A 15,908-nucleotide genomic window follows, 5' to 3' on the forward strand; every position below is an offset into this window, starting at 1 on the left:
TGTAACATGTTTCATACGTGTGCAACCGAGGGAGCTTTGTTTTTTAAATTTATGTCTATTTATTTCGAAAACACATAAATGAAAAGAGAGAAATTCTAAAAACAAGTGAAGAAACAATTAAAAGAAAAAAGTATTATTAACAAATAGGGATGAGGACGAAAAACACCAAACAGTTAATTATTTAATCTACATATTCATACAACTTCACACTTATATATAAGTACTATACTGTATGTTTTATTTATTTATCTCCAAAATGTAGAAAAACACCAGAATCCACCAGATGCACAAAAACCTCATTTGACTTTTCAGCGTTTTTTATTTATTTCTCCCGTCTTCTTCTCTTCTTTCTTTTCTTATTTACACTCCGGTGGAGTTTCCATCCGACTGAAGCTGTGTTTACGTTTCTTAAAAACAAAGCTACGACTCCACTTCACTTCTTCTCACTTTGCTCGTCTCAAGGGACATGGCGGGGGAAAAATAACTATTTCCCTGAGTCCCTGCAGTTTGAATTTCAAAAGGATTTAAAAAAAAAAAACGCGAGCTCGCTATATATATATAATGTCACATTTTGTTTGGTGCAATTTCCCAGCAGGCTCCGTCACCAGACACAGACGTTACTGTGGGTTTAGAACGTGAATCTCAATTAGCAGGAGCGACGTGTCCTCAAAGCACATTTACTCGACTTTTACATGTGCTTTTAACCTGAAAGAGCCACTTTTGGTGTTATGCAGCATAATGAAAGTCTTCATCGCCCTCTGCAGAACCCTTACATCATCATCTGTGGTGAAATAGTGCTCAGGCTGCAATGCAAAGTCTGGTATTAATGATTCAGGTTCCTGTAGAGAGCTCGGTCCTGAACCATGTGACTCGTGTGTTTCTGCCACAGTCGACTCTCTGAGGTCCTCAGGAAAAATCCACAGCTTGCACCGATAAATCTTCCTCTGATTTCCTGTTGCTTCGTGCACGAGTGTGATTAATTGAACGCCAGCTTCAAGGAGACAGGCAGACAGTGTATTAAGGGAAGATAATGTAACTTGATGCAGTGTGCACCGGTCAGAGTCGATCCGCCGCTCGGACTCACCGCTGTTCCGGTGTTTGCTATTAACACCAGAGGAAATGGCGTTTTTTCCCGTGAAGGCCTGGACCACGACAACGGCGTGCTCGGCCTCACGGAGCCTTGAGGCGCTCGGCGGTGACAGATACACGAGCTCTGCAGATGAAGAACATGTAAAGTGTAACTACTTCTTCGCGCTTCACTTCACCGACGCCGCCGGCTGCAGCACCGATGACGAATCCAACCGCGAGCACGACTGGAAGCGTCCGCACGCCGCCGGCAGCCGACCTCTGCTCGCTGAGAGGAGAGAGAGGAATGCAGATGACAGACACATTCATCATCTCGTTACTCTGACTCGCCGTGATGCAACACTCAGCCCGGACGATTAGATCTGGTCAAGAAGCATCGGGTTATTCTTCGGTGAGATGATCCGGACGGTCGGGAGAGGAGGAGGAAGCAGCGATGTGGAAGAAAAGGAAACAGACTCAGTTTTGACCTCCGCTAACGAGGTGACGTTTTAACCCCCGACGTCTTTTTTTTATTTGTCAGCTCGATGACGCAGAAACTCTTCAACATGTTTCCGTAAAACTCGGTGGAAGCTACGGACACGAGCCAAAAGAGATACCATCACGTTTTGGTGCAGATCTGGACTAACATGCAGATGCCAGATTTGTTTTCCCATCTTCTTTAACGTTGCAAAATAGTTTAAACTATAGAATGATTCATGGATCTTGATTTTAAAAAATTATATATAGATGCCAGATTCTATAGTTTTTCTTTGAAACACACTTAAAAGTAATGGTCACATTCAAAATAAATATGTATAAAATGTTTTTGAGGGATTTAAAAGAAAGGCTGCATGTCTCAATGAGCAGTTCTCGTTGTGCAGGATCATATTTTCTCAAATCGTCCCGGTGGTGATGAGGAGCAGTTTGAGAGGAAGATGTTTTCAACCACAGAGATCCCAGTGATGAGAGCTGTCGTGTGCAGAACCCTTCACTTCTAATCGATGGAGAAAGTAAATGACAAAATTAAATAATCATAAAATTCAATTCAATTCAAAAGAACATCCTACAAATGTCAATAAAAGGATATTATTGCCAATACATGAAGCAGATAGAATATAACATGACTTCACCGATGTCATCTCGACCTGTGAAAGTTTAACTGAGAAAATCATCAACTGAGCTAAAAATAATAAACGAGTCAATCTGAGGAAAAAAGTAAAAACCCAATTGTTCAAACTTCATCAGCAAACACACAACGGAATGAATCACACACATCAGACTGATGACAGTCGGGGAGAAAATCTGTCTCCTGGGCTTTTTCAATTTTATTTTCAACGTGACAAAAGATTGTGTGAAGCTTAATTTCCCTCTTCAAGTGCCAGCACCCCCCCACCCCCCCCCCCCACTCCCCAAATAACATCATTTTAAAAAACAGAAGACTGCATCAGTGCCAACAGAATAAATAATCAACCCAGAGCCTTGTTTGTCTCCGTTGAGCTTCTGCTCAAAGTTTCTCAGCCTGACGGATCGTTCTGTGATCTCCACCGACGCAAAACTTATTTGTGCCAATTGATAAAAAGCTTTAAAAGTTCAACTGACTTGAAAATCAGAACTCTCATCAGTCACATCCGGCGACTCGACTATTTTCAGCTCCAAACTCCAAAAAACATCACTTAAAACAAACCCTTGGATCAAACTGACTAAACTTTAACATTTTAAAAGAAACACATCGCAACTTTTACTGAGCAGCAGCGCCCTCTGCAGGCACACGTTATTAATTATGTTGCCCTCCGTGTCGATTAACTGGTTTTCGTAGATATTACCCATGATCCTCTGCTTCCTGGACCTGAAGAACTGCTTCTGTAACCATTCCATGAAACTCTGTTCAGAATTCATCATGTTTAAAAAGTTTCCTGCTGAATATTGGAGATAAACTCTGGTTTTTAATAACTTCTGAGTCTTTTGAACTGATCCACAGTTCAGCTTCACTCTTCAACTGGACAGTTGAAGCTGTGACTCTCAGTCGGATCCATGAATGAATCATCATCTATCAATATCAACTAATTCCAGAATCCTCTCTCGGTCTCCAGCTCACATCCCCTGAGATCCACTCGTCTCGTCGGCTTCACACTCGTCCATGTTGATATTTAGAAAATCACAAGTTTCATGTGCTGAAACTCAAGTTTAGTTCAAAGCCTAAATTCACTTTTTACAGTTTTAGAAAGAAAAGCCACAACCAGGGTCACCACAGGTCAAACAAACAGCCCATTTCAAAGTGTTGCTCTAAGTTTGCTCCATCTGCTCCTCAGAGAATTAAGAACAGAGATGATCCTCTGAAGTCGGATCTTGTTGTAATTCAAGATTCAACTGGACTCGACTGGAGACTTTTTTAAATTCTCATCCAAAAAGCTGAAGAACCATAGAAGGTCAGAGAAGCATCAGCCTGGTTTGACGATGAAGTGACGGCTGGAGAAGGAGACGTTTCCCAGTTTAAAACCACTGAGCTTTGATTCAGCATCTCATCGGGAGAAACGCAGCATTTACCCCCAGAATATAAAGTAACGAATCATGCATCGCTTTTAATATTTGCTTTTCAAAGTCTTGTTTCTGCGAGTTGAATCTTCTTTTAATATATTGTCAACTGTGGGCGGAAAGTGCCAAGAGCCATGTTTAAATATATCTCTTAGAAAACAAGAGCTCGGTGTCTTATTGATGTAGAATATATATATATCTATGTATATTCTATATTTCAATGATGTGTTTGGAATTGTTTCTCTTTTATCATAAATATTGAAAAGGTTGCGTTCAGGTACATTGGGTGAAAAGAAGATTATCGCTGTATTAAAGCTCAGGAAACAGAAATAGTGGCGACTGGAGGAGTTTGAGAAGTTTCTCTCTGCTGCAGCTGAATGTGAAGCGACAGAAGTTTTACTCTGAAACATCCAGGACGTTGGTTCCATGGCAACAGAGGAATAAAAGCCCAGGTTGGATCATAGAACCCCCGAAAACCAACAGGAGATCCTGATTACATTTCTTTTAGTTTAAAACAATCAATGCCCAATGCCGTGAAATCGTGTTTTGACATTTGTACACGGCCGCCGATATTGATTTTAATTGTGTTGGATTTTCTTTTTTAGACACTTTAATTGGCCTGTGAAAAGATCAGCCGCAGCCAAATGCTACAGGAAATAGCAGGAGATCGATCGTGGGCAGGATTCATACACAGACGTGTGTTTCTTTCACACTCGACTTTGCTCAGGACGCGACCTTCACCTCCCTGTCGCCATCGATAACACAACCTGCAGCGTTCACCTCCATTAACACGCCTGATGGAATACGCTCGGAAAATAAAGTTCAAACTAAATCTTCACATCCAAGCTTCATGCAGATATTTGAGTCGTAGCAGTAAAAGCTTCTGGAGTGAGAGTGATTTATCAGGCAACTCGTGAAATCTTTAAACTTTATTTATGCATCGTTTTAGTATCTGGCCTCGGGGCTTTGTAAGCACGCTGTGTGTGTGTTTGTGTGTGTGTACATGTCTTAATACGGTTGTGTGGACACGTCCAAACCATCGTTGTGAGGCTACGTCTAGACCTTGAGGAGATTTTCTTCCAGTCCGAACGATTTCAAAGGGTTCAAACTTAGTTTGAGGTATTGTGGTCTATTTTTTTAGGGTTTTATTTTGGCTTGAAGGGAAATCTAAACAGAGAGTGAGAAGGAGAGAGACTTTATTTCATCGTCTGTCGATCACATCTGGAGCTGGGTGTGGAGAGCGGTGGAGGTTTGGTCTTTTGTTGTGGTGTTAAAGGGTTGAGATAAAGAGGTAGAGAGTCTATGAGTGTCCTCACAACATTCTGGTGTATTAATACATCACATCCAAACAAAACATATTCAATCAAATCGGATCAAATATACTTTATTGTCCTCGTGGGGAAATTCTTCTGGGGACAAAGTTCTACAGCAGCTTCAGAACATCGTGTCAGAAACACAAGGACAAATCGTGTAAGACCCAGAATAATAAAGCGAGTTGAATATTGCACCTGCCCTAAAACACTCAAAAAGATAAAACACATAAAAGATAGAACGCGTTAAAGATGAAACAACTGAAGTGGAAGCTGGCGGCAGAAAGTTTGAGCTGCAAAAAAAAGTGCTTTTGTAACTTAAGAGTATTTCACTATTGGTTGTTATATTTAAAGGTTGTTTGATTCGATTTTTGGACGAAGGACACGACATCTAAGTTCTGCTCTGGAAACCTGTTTTTTGTTTGCAGCATCGACACTTAACGCCCTCATCACCAAAATCTCTTGAATCTGGTCGTTTTCCCAAACCTTACAGTTCACACAGAGAGATACATAAAGTAAAATGTCAAGGGCGGAGGAGTCGCGGTGCTGCAGGAGGACTCTCAGCTAATGGCAGCACTTAATCGTATCCAGCCATTAACCTCTGTGAGCTGGGGGACATTAGGAAGCAGCATTAACGTGTTGTAGTGTAGTGCAGCACTTTCTTCTCTCCTTTTCTTTTCATGCAACACAGAACAGTCATCAAGTCACGGGTGTTGTGTTGTAACACAGACAAGAGAAGAAAGGAAGGAAGGTGTAAATGAATCGGAGGTGGAGATAAAAATACGTTTCCGAGAGACAAAGAAGCTTCAACTGCTCCACGATAATAAGAAATCTTGTGTTTTCTGAGGACAATGATGACACTTCAGCACAGAATCAGAATCAGAATCAGAAAGTATTTATTGCCAATTATGCCAATATTACACCTACCTGGAATTTTCTTTGGTAAATAGGTGCATACATTGAACATAAAGCATAAAAACACAATAAGTACTTCACATAAGAAAGAAATAACTGTATATAAAACTTTTAGTACTTTTAGTAGCAATTTAGTAGCACTTAAATGGCACTTATTTATAGCATTTTGTAGTTTTGCTTTATTTTTTAAGAATTTGTACTTTCTTGATTCTTGTTGTTCTTGGTTTGTTCCCTCGGGGTTGAATGCACTTATTGTAAGTCGCTTTGGATAAAAGCGTCAGCTAAATGAAATGTAATGTAATGTAATGTAAAACTAGAACTACGACCCTGGACTTTCTAATTGAGACTCAAACCGGACTGACGATGCATCTGTAAAATGAAAAGTCTGACTAGGCTTCAGCAAGTTGCACATTAATGACCTCTGAGTTTTTCAAGGGTCTTGCTGTGTTTACATGTTCTCCCTATGTCTGTGTTCATTTCCTCTGGGTTCTCCAGGTTCTGCTGGGTTCTGTTGGCCCCAGCCTCCCAACAACCCTTAAAATACGCAGTATAGATAATAAACGGATGGATTGATCATTTATTGCTCGTCACATATCAAAAACAAATACATATGTTATGCTCAGAGCTTTTAAAAGAAGCTCAAACTCCTCTTTTATGATTGTATTTGCTTTGTTTGCCCACGAATGGAACGTGTCGCCATAGTTGTGAGGAATTGATTCAGGTTTTCTGTGAAATGATAATTCAAAGAACCTGACAGAGTCAACACACAGAGGCCGGGGAGTCGCACGCGCTGAGAGATTGTGTGTAAAGAGAAGACGAGTGCCGGGCGGAGAGGAAGAGCGGCCACGAGTAGAGGAGGTGTGGTGAAGTGTGTGAAAGCTCCTTCTCCACCTCGGACAGTTTATAACTCCGGCTCGTCATCAGCTTGTGCAGAAAATTTGCCCAAAATACATAAACAACAGTTGCATATTTAATGGTCATTATGAGCTTCTGCCTTATTTGTAGGCAAGATTTTAGATGTTCTTTTTTCTACCAGAATTGTGCAATTATTTGATAAGTGACTTATATCTCCAGGGGTCCGTGCAGATCATCACATAAAGGAATTAATCATAAAATAAGAATTTATTCTGTCCTTGAAACCGTGTGTGTGTGTGTGTGTGTGTGTTTGTGTGTGTGTATTTTGTGCACGTGTGTGTTTGTGCGGAGAAGTTTACGAGCCTCTCGAGTGCGACAGAAATCAAAACGCACTGAGACCAGATTAATGAAAGCAGACACCTGCAGATGCATCTGTTCCCGCAGATGATTTGGCTCTGGCTTTTTTTTTCCCGTGTGACAAATTACTTTGCACAAAATTGTGTGGCACCGAGCTCCGAGCCGAGCGTTATCACAAAAAAATGATCAAAACAATTACGTAGAAAAACATCGAAAAAACCCAGTCCGCTTCTTCCCTCGAATCCTCCAGGTGAAGAATCACCGAGTAAATAATGTGATCGACCGCAGCGGAGTGAGACGTCTGCTCAGAATCCTCTGATTATTCATATATTCATTTGTAAAACCTGTTTTTTTTGTGGAGGAACTACGTGTTTAGTGTTGTTTCACAATCTCACACTGAATGATGGTGATTAGGCCTCACCATTCACACTTTCAGCTGCCAGCTCCAGTCGTAAAAATCCTCGAGAAGACGGTGGGAAAGATATCTTTAATAAATTGATTTTTTATAAAAGAAATTAATCAACAGATTAAAACACATTATTCAGTTAAGTGAGAATAACTGAAAATCTTGCATGAACAACTAATTAAGATTTCCTTCTGTCTTAAAAAACTCTTCAGAAATATTTAGAAATTAGTACATAAAGCATTAAGTACTCAAAAGGCACTTCTGGCAAGAATGAGTGTTATAATATGGGAAATATATTTAAGTGTGTATTTACAGACGTCAGTATTTATGATTGAAAATCAACAATTACTATATATTATCTCACCTCAATATTAACAGCTATGTACCACTTCAGATTGTCCAAAACATTTCCTTGTTCTCTCATTCTCATATTCATACAGACGACATTGGACTTCAAATATATAACAGGCTATCTACATTTAATTTTAAAATACAATATTATAAAGTTAGAGGGGAAAGCAGCATTGAAGTCAGCAAGCGTTCTTTTTTATTCCCTAAATCCTCAAGAAGACGTCTGAGGACCAGGCCCCAGCTCGGCTTGAATTGCCCTCCTCGTAGTTCGAGTCCCTCTCGACCTCTAGTCGCTCTTGCAAAGTGAAATGTTTTAAAAGTGCTTAAAGTACCGGTTGCAGAGTCCTGTCAAAAAGGAAAGAAGAGAAGAATAGCCCGGTGTTACTTGAGAAGGGGGAGAGCGGCTCAGACGGGAACGAGTGATTCTGCAAACTGTCCCTTTGAAAAGGAGGTGACAGCTCTCGATTGCACTCTTTTCTTTTTAGTTGTGCGGCTGCAGATTGATTCCATCTCCACTGGGTGTGTGTTGTTGTTTTTTTTTAACGTTTGTTTGTTTTCCCCGATGATGGACACGGAGGCTTTGACACATGGATCCTGGAGCAGACATCAGCTCGGAGCACTTTACTCCAAAATTGGCTTGTCACGGTCTTTATGAGGTTCAGAAAAGACAATAAAGCTCTCGTCTGTCCCGGAGTCCGGCGCTGTCCCCTCTGTGACGAGGACAAAACAATAACAGGTGTGTGTGTTCCTGTGCAGGTGGAGTCTCCGCTGGCCGTGGACGCCGTGCTGGGAGAGTCGGCGTTCTCCGTCACGGACGACAAGGTGTCCATCAGCGAGCTGCGGGTCCACGCCGTCTCGGGCCTGACCCTGTCCCTGCAGCCCAGCCCCGGCAACAGCCACACCATGGTCGCCAAGGCAACCGGCGTCCAGACGCTCACCGCTCCCAAACAGGTACAGCACCGTTCATCACACCGCGCAGAGAGAGATTACCAGCTAGAAATACAGGGAATATTACATTATGTTATATTAATATGAAATGTCTTCTCACAGTTATTGGAGCTCAGATCCAATCTGGGGAGAAAACGTTTGTCCTCACACAACCTCCAATAAATCACATTTCTGTATTCGACTAAACCGCAGCAGCAAATATGTTTTGCAGGAAACTAAATCTGCGTCTGACAAACGTTCAGAGGCAACACAACATTTTACTGAGTGAATGAATCTGCAGCAGAATCTCTAGAGGTTCAGGAGGTCGAGGTTTCCATCTGCAGTCCGGTCTCTGTCTCTGTCCGGGTTCACGAGAGGTTAAGGATTTAGTTTTTCTCCTCAAACTGTCTGATGTCTGTGAAAGTCTGTGAAACCAGACTCAAATCTTTTCCATAAATTAACAACATGTTGCTGTATTTGCAGTTTTATACGAAACTCGATTTTCAGGAAAGGTTGAGATGTTAGTTTTTGGTTGATGTTGGAGTTTGGCCTTTAGAGGTCAGATGAAGTCTCCATGGATTTAATAGAGGTCAATGCACTGTGGTCAACTACAAGGTTCACATTGGGAAAAGCTTACGCCCCATGCAGCCAAAGTGAAGACAGTTCCTGGATCTGCTCCAGACTGTAATGGGTTCATCCTTCGGTTAGTTCCCACCCGTCAAATTTCATGGAAATCGGTTGAGAAGTTTTTGCATAATCCTGCAACTTACAAACAAACCTACAAAACCAGCTGATGAAATCACAACCTTCTTATTTTGCGGAGGTGAAAAACTTTGCATTTGAGGTATTTGCTTCCTGGAAAAATTTCCTCAACGCTGCCTGAAATATAAAGTTCATTTTATTCTGAAAAATCAACAAAACAGTGTTGAAAATATATAATTTATTTATACGGATGAAGTAAAAAATATCCTTTGCCTCAGTTCCCTGAAAAGTTCATAGTAATTGCGGACGAGCTTAAACGTTTCAGTTTGTGGCTCCTCGTCATAATAATTGTCGTTTTGGCAGAAAAACAAAGTGAATCAAGTCTTTAAATAAATATTGAGGAATTATAAAAGTTAATTTTCTCATAATAACGTCCAGAAACACACTTTTTGCTCCAGTATTTGCAGCAGCTCTGTAGCATCATTGCTCAGAGACGTTTTATTCCTTTTTACCACTTGAGTATTTTCCTTATTTCTGTCTCAAGAGAAGTAAAACAAATCCCTCCGTCACCAAACAGGCGTCTCTTTCACTTCGGGGAATAAAATCATTTCTGAGCTAAATCCTTTAGCAAGGACACGGGATGAAGTGAAACCTCACTGTCATCAGGGCTGTTTGAATACAACCTCGACATTTTTAAGAATTCCTCATTCATATTTTCCTTTTATTGAATAATTGCCAGAATGGATTGAAACATATAACAATAAGAAAAAAACAGAGATCCGTACTTTCTCTTTACTTCCGTCTCCTCACAAAGGGAAAAGGATCTCGGGCCATTCACTTGAAAGAATTAATTGGCAGCCCTGCTTCACCTAGGGATACGTGTGTGTGTGTGTGTGTGTGTGTGTGTGTGTCTCTGTGTGTGTGTGTGTGTGTGTCTTTCTGTGTGTGTGTGTGTGTGTGTGTGTGTTTGTGTGTGTGTCTCTGAGCTTCTGCTTTGCCCTTTCATTGGCCGGCGATTCGCTAAAAATGCAACGACAACCACATCAGGCATCAGTGAGGGAGACGCGAGCATTAAATTCCAATTTTTCTTGCTTTCCGCTTCTTGGCTACCTTGAAATTTAATTATTGTAATGTATTGTCCTAAGTGCTCTCCGAGGCCGGGCCATAAAACGCAGCCAATTCCTCTGCCGGCAAAGCTCTCAGAGGAGCACCGGGGCTATTTCAAGCCATTTGATTCTGTTTCACAGGAAAACTTTCTAAGCGTCCTCTATTACTCTCGGAATGAATGAAACACATAAAGTATGGATGGGGATTGTTGGAATATCAAGGTCCCTCTGCATTATTCTCTTTTCCACCTGACAGAGTTCCTTTCAGAACCGAGAGCTTCACTCATTTGAAGGTTTCGTCATAAACCGTTTCTGCTGCTTTTTAAATGAGCAACTTAATGAGATATTATTGGTTTTCAAGTTGATGCAGATGTCAACATTTTTCCAGGGGAGTGTTTTCCACAGATGTTAATTTTATAATTCAAGCTGTTAATTTCACAGTCACACATTCGTTTATTCTCTGGAGCCATAAAAATAAGTAGAATACTTCATCTTTAAGCTTTTCAGCACAACAGTATCATAAATATCAGGATTTTAAAAAATATAGTGGAGGAAACTGCCTCTTTTGTGGAGAAGGAAATTGATTGTCGACTGTGAGGTTTTCAAATAGCTTTTATAGTTTTTTAAGAAACTCTGAGATTGGTTCCATCAAGCAGAGAGGATTAAGTTCTCATCTGTTTGTCTGTTAGTTAGCAGGATTACACAAAAAAAAGCACTGCATGGATTATCACGACATGAGGTGCGGATCGGTGTTAATTGGCAGATTCACGAATTTCGTTTCACTTTCTCTGCAGTGAATCCATTCGATCTGTAGCGTTAGATTGGAACAGACAGGAACACAGACTCAATAATTAAAGAGAGAAAACTGTATTTCACATCTGCAGCTGAAACCTTGAGGTCCGATTGCTGCATGAACGGTAACGACTTTATGAAAGATCGGTTAAAGCGAGAACTCTGTAAATACGTTAGAGATCTCGTATGTTTTCATGAGAAGAGTAAAACATGTAGCTTCTTCATGAAAGTAGGACAAACAAGGATATGCCCGGATGCCACAGTCCTGATCATTAATGGGAAACGCTTTGAATAGTGCCACCCGCCTTTTTTTATAGCAACACTTTACCCGACACTGAACACATCACCTCCTACGTCCCTGCACCGGATCTGCACTGAGCAGCAGGTGCCAGTTGTTTTGTGGAAAAGACGCCCGCACGTTTCCTCTCCACTGATATCAGCCTTTTCCGTAGCAGAGCCGTTTCCATGTATTATTCAAATGATCCAGAATCAAAGGCTGTCTTCATTCTGTCGTCCTGAGATGAGAGGGGACAGGCTCCTGGTGGAAAACCATGACAACAAAGACCCTCATCTCCCCTCACTGGACTGGGTTCTACCCGGAGACGGCGCAGCGGGCCACCTGCCTTTCGTACGGGAATCAAACGACGGCCCGAACCCGTCGGACTCCGTTTGAGAAAACTCACTTCTTCCCTCTTTGTCAGCTCCACTAATTGTGGGTTGAAACGAGCTGTAAACAAAGACGACTTTCGAACGCTGCGTTGATTACACGGTCGCCGGGTTTACTGTGCAGCAGATCAATGTTGTCAAATACCCAGCATGCATCTCATCCGGCGTCTCTGCAGGGGGGGGGGGGGGCGGGCAGAGACACAGTGAAGAGTGATAGAAAACACAAAGTGAGAAGACTGAACACAAACAAACAAAGATCTGAAGGTCTGAACCGAGCGTGAGGAACCGTGGAGGTTCTCTAATGCTCCGGAGATTTTGGGATCTTTCTATGTCCAGAACTTCAAAGGCTCAGTCGGGATCAAATATTTAAATCCAGAGTTTAGAAATAATCGGACCTGGAGCGATGAAGTGTCCTTTAGAGAAATATAAACAAAAGGCAGAGCCACAGATTTGTGTTTTCGGTGAATTACTTATTATTAAAGGAACTTTGTGTTTCAGAAATTCTGAAACTACAATTTAGATTCGAATAGATTCAAATTCTTAAATATGTCTTACAACCCAAGACGTCCATTCCCTCAAATAGACAAACATCTATTTACACAATAGAACTAAAAATACACAAAGATATGACACTGAACATTTAAAAAACAAGTGGCACCTTATCATGAAATTTTAAAGAAAGTGGAAAATAAAATCTTAAAAATTCTCCAGACCTGTTAGATGCTATATTCAGTTTATTAAACGTATCTCTCCATGTTCTGTTTCACTAATGCTCGGTGAATTACTTATATCAATGGAACTTCGTGTTTCAGAAATTATGAAACATACATGTGAGAGAGGAAAACTACAATTTAGATTAGATTAGAATAGTTTAAACTTCTTAAATTTGTCTTACAACCCAAGACGTCCATTCCCTCAAATAGACAAACATCTAGATACACAACAGAACTAAAAATACACAAAGATATGACACTGAACATTTAAAAAACAAGTGGCACCTTATCATGACATTTTAAAGAAAGTGAAAAATAAAATCTTAAAAATTCTCCAGACCTGTTAGATGCTATATTCAGCTTATTAAACTCAACGGGCAGAGATCGTTCCTGTTGACTAAATGAATTTTTGTTGTGACAAAAACATTAATTAAATTCGAACAAAACATTTTAGTTTCTGGTGTAAAAGTTAAAATGACTGTAAAGAAACTGAGCCTCCATGTTCTCTTCCTCTCTTCTTGTCCAACAGGAAGCCAGTTTTTCCATCTGGATGCTTTTCAGTGACAACACAGCTGCCACCCTCACGTACTTCGATCCCAAAGACTACAACCTCAACGCCTCCACGCTGGACGACAAGGTGGTGTCCGTGTCCCAGGAGCCTCAGCAGCGCTGGCCCGTGGTGGTGGCGGAGGGCGAGGGGTCCGGCGAGCTGGTCCGTGTAGAGATGACCATCGGCGAGGCGTGCCAGAAGACCAAGCGCAAGAGCATCATCGCCTCCGCTGCGGTTTACGCCAAGGTCCGGTTCGGCCCGGAGGAAGACTCCGAGGAAGAGGTGACCACGGAGGGCGAGATCGAGCTGCTGCCCGTCACCCGACGCACCATCATCGATCCCAACATCAACGGGCGAGTTTATGAGACGTCCAATGAGCAGCCGGCCAGCGTTCCCATCGATTACACCAACTTCCCCACGATTAGCAACGAGGAGCAACCGACGGAGAGCGACGAAGAGGAGGAAGACGACTTCGTGCATTCGCCTCGCAACATGACCGACCTGGAGATCGGCATGTACGCTCTGCTGGGAGTCTTCTGCCTGGCCATCTTGGTCTTCCTCATCAACTGCATCGTCTTTGTGCTCAAATACCGACACAAGCGGATCCCGCCGGAGGGCCAGGCCAACATGGACCACTCCCACCACTGGGTGTTCCTGGGAAACGGCCAACCGCTGAGGGCCCAGTGCGAGCTCTCCCCCCAGCAGATAGAGAGTCCCAGTAACCCGTTGGAGGGCGTACAGACTTGCTGCCACGGCGACCACCACAGCAGTGGCAGCTCCCAGACCAGCGTCCAGAGCCAGGTGCACGGGCGCGGCGACGGCAGCTCCGGCGGCTCCACGAAGGAGAACAGCGAGGACGCCAGCTCACCCACCTCCAAGCGCAAGAGAGTGAAGTTCACCACCTTCACCACCCTGCCCACGGAGGAGCTGCCCTACAACTCCATCCCCATCGCGGACGAGGAGGACATTCAGTGGGTGTGCCAGGACATGGGCTTTCAAGACCCAGAGGAACTGCACGACTACATGCGCAGAATAAAGGAGATCGCCTGAGAGGAGCGGTGCGGTGTGAAGCACTGCTCTCGGCTTTCTACAGAAACGTTACTTTCTATTTTTCTCTTTTTCACCTACGTGAAAGGTAATTTTTCACAAACTGAAAGGCCAATTGTTGTTTCGGTTCAGGTCTGTTCCATTTAGTTTGCACAGTGCTGTAATCTCATACACGCTCACACCGGAGAGGACGAAGCCAAAGACTCGACCACAGGAATCTCCATCACGAGAGACATCTGTAAAATTGTGGCTAACGGGGGGAAATAAGTGTTTCACTGGGGAAGCCGAGCCGTGGCCGGACGTGAGAGCTGCTCCGGGATCAGTTTGGGAGAAGAAGCCTGACGTGGACTGGAGGTTCGGTCTGAGCCACGTGTGTTCGCTGGGTCATCGGGACTCTGTAGTAACTGGACCGACGCCAAACTCAGCGGCCTTCGAGGAACAGGAAACTGTCAAAGACTCTCGCGAAAGTTAAAAAAAAATTTAAAAAATCATTTTTGTTTTTTTTGCCAAAGTAGGAAAAACTTGTTCTCTTGACGGCAAAACTTCTTCAGTTGTTGTTCTCGGTGCAGCACACTCATGGTTTGTACTCATGTTCATTCTTTAGATTTTTCTACATTTCATAGGTCGTCTCGAACAACTAGTCCTCCTGGTCCCCATCGAATCTAATGCCTTATCAGAAATGCTCACAGTCCCCCCCCCCCCGCGGCTCGAGAGCAGCCGTGTGGAAACAGCTGCAGCTGATCTCCAGCAGGAGGCGTTAGTAGAAGAAGAGTCTTTGCATGGCCGGGGATCTCGAGGCACAATCAGCTAACTTTTTTCCAAATTTGTAAATGTTTGTATTGTCGTTCTATAATCATTCATACACACACACTGCAGAAGTAAGTGTGTTACCGTGCATCACACGCATGCCACGTCCGGCCCTCATGCAGACATTCCTCTCTCTCTAGTATGTGTATATATCGTATCGAGCGGGAGTCGCCGCCGGGCGCCAACATTTAACACGTGACTCGCTCCGACTGAGGGAAGGGAGCGGCCGGGGCGGATGTGTTGAAACTTTATAGTCTTGTCGTGAGAAGAAGGTTTTGCCGATTGTCGAGCGCGGGAATTTAGCTATGCACCAGAACTGCGACGGATCGAATCTCTTGATTTATTTCCCCTTCCTTTAAATTCAGCCCGGAACCCGGCCTCTGAGAAAATGAGAAACTTCTGATTATTACCGTTGGAAACATTCTCGCTTAAAAAACAAGATCCTCCGCCCACAAAGAAGATTACTGAATAGATTATTGATTTTGCTCCATCCTTTAAATCATGGTCATCCCATGTTGTCATGATGTGTTTCAGACCCACTGTGTTACGTCTGTAATCCCTGTTATGTTTGATATGTGAGATCAGGATGCTGATTGGCTTCATCGGCAATTCAGAGTGGCTGAGAACACCAGTGGATGTCGAGTGCAGGTTTTTCTTGTGCTAATTGCGATGTTGAGTTCAAATTTTGTGTGTAAAGAAAATAGAAAATGTGAGTTTCTGCAGGTTTGGGCAAGTTATTATTTTTTTTCCGTTTTTGCTGAAACAAACCACACGAGGCAGCTTCCTCTCACTGGAGGAATTAGAAAC

General features: G+C 42.7%; 1 protein-coding gene across 1 annotated transcript in view; it reads left to right on the forward strand.

Moving 5' to 3' along the window:
• Positions 1-14,982, forward strand: part of tmem132e (transmembrane protein 132E) — a 116,749-nt gene extending 101,767 nt beyond the window's left edge. Inside the window, exons 8-9 of the mRNA XM_061086232.1 lie at positions 8,548-8,742; positions 13,227-14,982. Of these exons, the coding sequence (XP_060942215.1) occupies positions 8,548-8,742; positions 13,227-14,297 (1,266 nt within the window). The 3' untranslated portion in view covers positions 14,298-14,982. The remainder of the gene's footprint in view (positions 1-8,547; positions 8,743-13,226) is intronic.
• The last annotated feature ends 926 nt before the right edge of the window (positions 14,983-15,908 follow it).

Source organism: Limanda limanda, chromosome 14 (assembly GCF_963576545.1).
Source record: "Limanda limanda chromosome 14, fLimLim1.1, whole genome shotgun sequence".
NCBI lineage: Eukaryota > Metazoa > Chordata > Actinopteri > Pleuronectiformes > Pleuronectidae > Limanda > Limanda limanda.